The sequence below is a fragment of the Diadema antillarum genome, unplaced genomic scaffold (genome assembly GCF_040938485.1).
Source record: "Diadema antillarum isolate AM-2024a unplaced genomic scaffold, OU_Dant_1.0 seq00000483_RagTag, whole genome shotgun sequence".
Classification (NCBI taxonomy): Eukaryota; Metazoa; Echinodermata; class Echinoidea; order Diadematoida; family Diadematidae; genus Diadema; species Diadema antillarum.
Window position 1 is genome coordinate 1,701,036 of NW_027271446.1, and position 8,950 is coordinate 1,709,985.

An 8,950-nucleotide genomic window follows, 5' to 3' on the forward strand; every position below is an offset into this window, starting at 1 on the left:
TTACATCATTGTTCTACAATCATGAGACCATTTTGTGTGATACAAATCGCATTATCTTATTGTTGCAATCAGGACCAATACTCAGCACAGCCAACCAACCACAACCCCCTTCAGACCAGCAGCAGCAGCAGCTGCAGCAGGCGGAGCAGCAGCTGCATCAGGAGCAGGAGCAGCAGCAGCAGCTGCATCAGGAGCAGCAGCAGCAGCAGCTTCATCAGGAGCAGCAGCAGCAGCAGCTTCATCAGGAGCAGCAGCAGCTGCATCAGGAGCAGGAGCAGGAGCAGCTTCATCAGGAGCAGCAGCAGCAGCTGCATCAGGAGCAGGAGCAGCAGCAGCAGCTGCATCAGGAGCAGCAGCAGCAGCAGCTTCATCAGGAGCAGCAGCAGCTGCATCAGGAGCAGGAGCAGCAGCAGCTTCATCAGGAGCAGCAGCAGCAGCTGCATCAGGAGCAGGAGCAGCAGCAGCTTCATCAGGAGCAGCAGCAGCAGCAGCATCAGGAGCAGGAGCAGCAGCAGCAGCAGCAGCAGCAAGAGGAAGTAAGTGTTGTTTGGTTTGGCGAGAAAAGTAATTAGATGTTGTGGAAATTTTTTGCTTCCATGTATTTGCGAGACAATTGCCAATCATTTCATTTTTGAGAATGAAACATAGAAATTATTGCATCTTTGTCTTGCCTGAACAGAACTCAGAAAGAGACTCCTTTTTTTGTCTCGCCCACCGTAGTTGGAGGTGAGACTAAGGGATCTAAATGGCATTCATTTGTCATCTGTCCGTCATTCGTCTGTCCGTCACAATGCTAAAGTTTATACCAGCAAGACTTGCTTAGCTAGGACATAACTTGGCAACTGTTAATCCAATAGCATCCAAACATAGGTAGATGCACTTCGGGGACCTTCATATTATACTTGTGTTAGAGGTCACATGGTACGGTCAAAGGTCATTTGAGATTAAACAATCTTAGGTTATAGATGCAACATGGGACCTGGGCAAGCGGGTGAGGCACAATATGGCTATTGCCTTGTCTGTCTGAAACATGGTCTGTCCACTGTCTGTCTGGTGGTCCATCTGTGTCTGACAAAATGTCAAAGTTCGTATCTGATTGATAACTTAAGTAGTGTTTGACAGATGTTAATCTGATTTCATACAAAGGTACATGGTATTAAAAAAAGCTTAAGCTTGATTACAGAGTATGTATATATGTCAAATGTCAGCGAAATGTTATGGCTCATGCAAAAATTAGCATTGATCGCAAAATCAGAGGACATTCATTCCTTCTGTTTTTATCACCTAAATATGACAGTGTGATTTGTTCATGTTTTAGTAGGCCTACATTGTTCTGAAATTCTGATCATGTTATTTCACACATAACACAGGCAGCAAAACATGAATTCCTGCTGTACTGTGCCATTCTAAAATTTGATTTGTATATTATATTGTTAATTGCCAGCGCATGTATGCACATATATTTCCTATAAACAATGTCTTTGTAACACACCTTAGCCTAGATTGAGTTCATAGATTTGAAGATTAAAAAGATTAAAATCCAAAGAGTAATAGAAGATCATGGTACCATTGAGTCAGTTTTTTTTTTTATTTTTAACAGTGCCTTTCTGAAAATGATGAAAACTTGCACCTTCTGACACCCATACATACCACTGTTCCATGGTAAATTAGCAGATAATGATGCATGAAGGCTAATCAAATGACATATTATAGCCCATAGATGGCAGCAAAAAGCAGCATCGTCAACAATCCAGGTTAAAGTTTGCATAGTCACACTTCAAGGTTGTGCTGCCAATACTGACTGTCCTTTTTTACAATAGTTAGAACTTATATTGAGTCTGGTTCAGCAATTTCAATTTAATAACCTTTTAAACTGGGATTTAGTAATGTTAACATTTCATGCATCGACAATCCAGATTAAGTTTGCATAGTCAAACTTGAAAAGGTGATTCCAATACTTGTTCATGTAAACAGTTCATATGAACAGTCTTGAAACCTATATATATACAGGCTAATGATCCAGTAGAGTGTTTCTCTTCATTTTAATCTTTTAATTCCTGGTGTGTTTCATTGTTTGTTTCAGTGTGAAATAATGATTTTTTGTGTTAAATTTAAGGTCATTGCAATGTACAATATTCTCCCTATAAACTGTACAATTCCATAGTACATGAATGTTTTCAGTTTTGTTAGCTCACCTGAGCTAATTAAAAGCTCAAGGTGAGCTTAGGGACGTTGCGGTAACTATGGGACAAAAATGACCTGTTGTTGGACAGTGGCACCCAACAACTATTATTGGTGCTGAACGCTGTATTTGCCCGGCATATCTGCAAGCATTTTTATTGATGAATAGTTGCTATGGATCATTGTGCTATACCATGTGATTTGCATCCTGAAGTGACCGCAACGTACCTTATGCAATTGTTTTTCGCCCGTCATCTGTCGTTTGTCGGGTGTCGTCTGTCAGTCTTTAAACTTTTTACACTTTTTTACTTCTTAAAAATCCCTGGCTGGATTTTCACCAAACTTGTCAGGAATTATCGTAGGGAAAGAGGTCACAAGTTTGATCAAATGAGCTACACTGCCCCCCCCCCCCCCCAAGGATCAGAGGCATAGCCGCCTATGCCAGTTACTAAATGATTTTCAAAAATCTTCTTCCAGGTCCAGAAGTGCTAGACCCAAGTAATATTGTGGGAAGATACCTTTTAAAATGAATGATAAGAGTTGTATTTAGGAGTCCCCGGAGACATCCTGTAGGCCTCTTTGAGGGGTACCATGAAAAGGGGGGGGGGGGGGGGGGGGGGTCCACCATTGTTCCATATATGTACATGTTTTGATTTCTTAAAAACTCCTGGCTTGATTTCAACTAAACTTGCCTGAGGTTTGCTGACTAGAGCAACAAGTAGTGTTTTGAAACTGGATTCAAAGCATTGGGGCAAATTTTATAAAAAGCATGAGGCTAGTTGACACGAGGACGCCGTACACTGCGACTTGGATCAAACACATTGCAAGTTGTCAAAGTACATGTACTTGAGCATTCAATGTGTTCATGTAGCATGCCAGTCAATGTGAATGACAGAATAACCTCCATGGCCACTGCACCTTAATTAACTCTCTTCTCCAAAATACCTGTGTTCCCACTAAAACATTATGTTGTATTACTATTATAATATTATAAGTACTGTTTGATTCCATTGACAGCTGGAGAGGTACAAACTAAAGATGATGGAAACTCAAAGGGACCTTGAGCATCAGTTAGAACAGGCCCAGAGAGAGGCTCGTGAAGCACAAGCAGAGCTCATGAAGATGAAGGTCTCACAGGAGGTAATAATTATTTTTGTCTGTTTGTGAATGGTTTATATACCACGTACGTGACCCCCACCAGTAAACTTGCCTAAAAAACTGCATTGTCTTAGGCTCCGGCAATGCACAAACCGCAACCAGCCAACACAGAAAAGAGAGAAGAAATTTGAATAAGAATAGAACCACTCGACTGGCATGCCATGCTACCCTGAGTGTATCCGTATACACTGCACAACTGCTGCCTAAACCTCACTTTGTCTTTTGCGCTCTTGGGCGCTAGTCATCTCTCGCAGCGTCGGCCTGTTCGTGTGCGCTTGGCGTTCGATTGTTCGGCTGGGTGAGATATCACGCTCTATTCAGGCTGGGACCCAGCGGGCCATTCAAACATTGGTACCATCCCCTCCTACGGCGCCAGTCCACCTGCCCGTGTACTTGAGTGCCCTTGGTACTTATTCTCACACTCGTCCATCGCCTGCGCTTGGCGCTTTCCGTGGTGCTCTCCAGCTTCCTCCGTCTGGTCCGTTGCAGGCAGCTCCCCCCGCTTGCATGGGTTTTTGCCCCTCCTGCAACAAAGAATTTAGGGCAGGGTTCTCCTTCCAAGCGGATGTTGCTGGCAATGGTGACTTCCCCTCGGGCTTTGTCAAGCCCCGCTTTATGAGATCTGCCATCCCACCTCGCGGTTTTAGGACGTGAGTCGCAGGCAATTTAAGTCTTCCATGGGAAATGTTATGCGCCCAGCGCACAGGCGGTGGAGGAGTCGTCTCCGCTGCTTCTTTTATGGTAATCAGTTGTGCAACTATACGGGTACACTCAGGATAGCACGGCACGCCAGTCAAGTGGTTCTCTTCTTATGGCTGGTCGCGGTTCGTGCATTGCCGGAGCCTGAGACAAATGCTGCAGTTTTTAGGTAATTGTGCAGGTGAGGGTCATAAGTAGATAAACTGATCATTCCTGATCATACTAATTGTTTACAAAAAACAGCATGGATGCATGAACAAAAAAAATAATAGAGAGCAACTGACAGTTCTCCAATGGATGCTTAGAAATTTGATAAAACATGTTTGGTATAATGGTGTGTGTAAGGACATGCTTCCATTTTACATACTTGCAAGGCTAACAATCTCTTTACATAACTGTGTGACTGTGTAAGAGCATGCATCCATTGTTCATACTCGGCTATCAATCTCCTCAAATAACTTTCTGTGTAAGAGCATGCATCCATTGTTCATACTTGGCTATCAGTCTCCTCAAATAACTGTGTGTGTAAGAGCATGCATCTCTTGTACATACTTGGCTATCAGTCTCCTCAAATAACTGTGTGTGTAAGAGCATCATGCATCTCTTGTACATACTTGGCTATCAATCTCCTCAAATAACTGTGTGTGTAGGAGCACGCATCTCTTGTATATACTTGGCTATCAATCTCCTCAAATAACTGTGTGTGTAAGAGCATGCATCTCTTGTACATACTTGGCTATCAATCTCCTCAAATAACTGTGTGTGTAAGAGCATGCATCTCTTGTACATTTTTGGCTATCAATCTCCTCAAATAACTGTGTGTGTAAGAGCATGCATCTCTTGTACATACTTGGCTATCAATCTCCTCAAATAACTGTGTGTGTAAGAGCATGCATCTCTTGTACATACTTGGCTATCATAGGAATGAGATGTAGTCAAATGGGAATATATTTTTGTACGTTTAAATTTGTAGGCTGAATTGGTAGCTACCACACCTTGATGTAAATCATCCTATATTTTGGAAGGGATATTTTCCCCCTTGGTGCATCAGAGGTTTGTTAGGAATGCAGATCCATTCGTAGGAGAGGCCAACCTCCCTGGGGCTCTCGTTCAGCCTTTTTGTGTGTGTGCAAAAGAATCCACAATATCTTCTTTAATCCCCAAATTGTAACCAAGATTAACATTAATCCCAAATCATTAAAGCATATGATTAATCAAGAGCTCTAGCATAATGAGAATGATGAGAATTTTATCATAGCATCCGATGCTTGATGTCACAGTTAGTCCAATTGATAGTTGTACAGGTAGTAATAGTAAGTTGTACTGGCACGACCATGATGTTAATTCCATCCTCATATGATCCTTTTACTATTAGCTGCGCTGGCATTCATGTGGGCAGCTCTTTTTTACAGAAGACAAACAAAAAGCACCTTTGTGTATTACAGTCAACTCCACGTAAGTCAAAGTCGCATAACTCGAATAATCGCCTGAGTTGATGATTGTAGAAAGTCCTGATTTTCCCCCATAGACACACGTGTGTTAAAACTTCGCATAACTCGAATTCTGTACGTCGAATTATCGCCTAAGTCGAACAAATTTCCCGGAACAGTTGCAATAAAAACCATTAGATACACGTCACGTAAGTAGAATAAACCACAACATGTTGTCAAGCACGCGCCACCAGTTGTAGCACATTCCATCTTTGTTCAGCCCGGTTAAACGTTAGCACAGACGACTGAAGCAGCACATTCCAGCAAATTTAGACTAGCCGTCGCACTCCCAACGCTCATCTCTCATCTCTGTTGCGTTAGTTCTTATTTCCCCTCTCTCTTCACAGTTCCTTATTCGCCCCTTCTGTTTGCCTCTCTCCCTTTCTTTTTTCAGCACTACAATCTCACTTCTAGCAAGCGAACGACATCAAAGCAACATGCGCTGCAGCTAGGGCATCCCATGTGTTGAAATATAAACTCCGCGTAAGTCAAGTATCGCCTAAGTCAACGCGTTTAACTCATTCCCGTGGACTTCGACTTACGCGGAGTTGACTGTATTTATATAATTTGAACTGTTAGTTAAATTAATGAATGTTAAATAGCGTTTTTATTGGTTCTTTTTATTCCAGCAGTTCAAAAAGGCGTTTAATGATGATGGATCGGCTAACGAGACATCTTGCAGCGGATGTGTACCAGAAAGCTCATTTGATTCCACGAATTCTGATGACGATCTACCAGGTCTGTCAAAATCTAGAGAGAAGAGACAAGAAAGTATGCATGGACTTGACCTAGAGATGACCAATGTAAGTTCTAGTGTTTTGTGTACTTTGCCAATAAAGTAAACCTAATTGTTAACCCGTTAGCACTCAGAGCCTCCGTGAAACGCGTCAGCTTACTCCTCACAGCGGTGTGCCAAAACACGGTATTATAGACCTTGGTCCGCAAAAATGAAATAATGCTTTAGGAGTTGATTTTCGTCAATCGCAAGTTATGTTTATTTTGGAGAATAGAAAATGGGGAATTTTCCTAATTTTGTGCTGAAAATACTATGAAATTGCTAAAAGTGGTACTTACATCCCAGTAATCGGAATTGACATTGAAAATCATCTTGAAATACCGATTCACGAGCTCTCCTAAAGATAATATTGGTTTTTTTTCTTGCAGCGTAGTCATTTCGATAGCGACGAGTTTTGGCCTATATATTTACATGCAGCAAGATCAACTAGCGCGGCTTTGTTTGCCCGCTGCTGTGCATCACTGTGTTTGAATGGAAATTTCATGAAGATGGTCCACAGGAAGCATCAACTTTTTATTATGGATGTTCACGGCAGAAATCCCATTGACCAAACAAACACAATTGCAGCCCTGTACGGTGCGTATTACGGATACTAAAGCGCGCTAAAAATGGACGGGCGGTTTGAGGAGTAACCTGAGAGGCGGTTTCGGGCAGTTTGAGTGCTAAAGGGCTAATAAATATCACTTTACTTTCCTTTCTCTTTGAATGAAAGGTTATATTTGTCATCCTGTGTTAAAATAATAATTGAATGGGTGAAAAGGCGGACGGAGTTCAGTTGACTACATTATAATCAAATTTTTCCAGTATAATTGTGCATTGTGTTTTCTGTTGTCCTTAATTTCAGAACATGAAAAGGACGTTGGGTAATGACAGCTCATCAGCTAACGAGACATCTGGCAGTGAATGGTTACCAGACAGCTCATCTGATTGTACAGAGTCTGATGATGAACCGCCAGGTATGTCAAAATCTAGAAATGAGACTCGTGACCCTCATGGAGAAAGTGTGCAAGGACTGGACAAGGAGTCAAGTGGACAAGATGCTTTCCAGAGAGACAATGTACGTTGGATCGGATCTTCAAGAGCTAGAGCGAAAACGGGCGAGAGAGTCTGGGACAAAGTACACTATTGCATATTCTGTAATAAGGGATACAAAAAGGTAGTAGAGCACTGGTTTAAAAAACACTGTGAGGAAGCGGAGGTGGGTAGTATCAGTGCGCTGCAGATAGGAAGCAAAGAGCGGAGAAGCCTCATTGCTAAATTAAGAAAATGTGGAGACTATGAGCATAACTCTCGGGTATTAGGAGGGTCAGAAGAAGGCCCATTGGTGGTCCACAAAAGGCCAAAATTTGGGACAAAGGATAACCTGAATACATACAATTTCTGCTCAGGATGCAAAGGCCTATACAAGAAGGCAGCATTGTACAGGCATGCAAAGAAGTGTAAAAGAAGAGCAAAAAAGCGTGAAAATCATCAAAGGTCAGGAGCTGCTCTGATGCCAGTAAACGGAACAGTTTCAGAAAAACTGAAGGTAGTGTTTCTGGGAATGCAAAGTGATAGGTTAACACTGATTGCGAGAAATGATCCTATGATTGTCAAACTTGGGGAGTATTATGTAAATTCAGCAGGCCACACGGATAATTACAGAAATTATGTCTCACAAAAGATGAGAGAGGCATCTCGTCTGCTTTCCCAGGCACGATCACTAGATCCATGTATTCAAACAGCAAAGGATCTAATTAATCCAGAAAACTTTGAGGTAGTCATGAGTGCAACATATGAGTGCTGTTCTTTCAATGAAGCTACTGCAACATATGAAACTCCTTCACTCGCTAGAAAATTAGGTCATTGCCTAACCAGAATTGCTGACATACTAGATGCTGAAAGTTTAAAGGCAGGTGTAGTGAACAAACATGCTGCAGGTTTCAAACGACTCATGGCTCTTGAATGGGGTCCCAGAATATCATCACATGCACTCCGTCAGGCTTCAAATGAAAAGTGGACGAATCCACGTCAACTCCCTCTCACAAATGACATAATGAAACTCAACAAATATGTTGGAGAGCAGGAAAAACATGTGAAAACAAGAATCACACATGAGGGTATCAATGAGAACTCATTTGCAGACCTTGCAAAATGTGCACTGACGCAAGTGGTCTTATATAATCGTCGAAGACCAGGCGAAATGCAATTTCTGAAAGTTCACACATACAAGACAAGAACAGTTCATGGGAGAACTGAGTACACAGCGTGAAGTGCTCAACTCCTTGCCACTCTCTGAACAAGTAGCTATAGATCGATTGTCATTGATCTACATACGTGGAAAACGAGATCGGGGTGTTTCAGTTCTTCTTACCCAGAACATGAAAGACTCTCTAGACATTCTTGCAAATGAGACGAACAGGCAGAAGGCTGGTGTCAGTGTTGATAACCCATATGTTTTTGCTAGATCTCATTTTGATGCTGAAGGTCCGCATCGCTCCCATGACTGTCTGCGAGCTTTTGCAAAGGAGTGCGAAGCAGAAAGCCCATTGTCACTTACAGCAACTAACCTACGAAAGCAGATTGCCACTATGAGTCAGCTATTACATCTCAATGAACATGAACTTGATCAGCTAGCAGAGCATTT

General features: G+C 42.2%; 1 protein-coding gene across 1 annotated transcript; it reads left to right on the plus strand.

Annotated features, from left to right (window-relative positions):
- The first annotated feature begins 3,280 nt into the window (after positions 1-3,280).
- Positions 3,281-8,893, plus strand: LOC139733563 (uncharacterized). The gene is made up of 3 exons (XM_071644374.1): positions 3,281-3,321; positions 6,161-6,331; positions 7,169-8,893. The coding sequence occupies exons 1-3, from the start codon at positions 3,298-3,300 to the stop codon at positions 8,573-8,575; spliced, it is 1,602 nt and encodes a 533-aa protein (XP_071500475.1). The 5' UTR covers positions 3,281-3,297; the 3' UTR covers positions 8,576-8,893.
- The last annotated feature ends 57 nt before the right edge of the window (positions 8,894-8,950 follow it).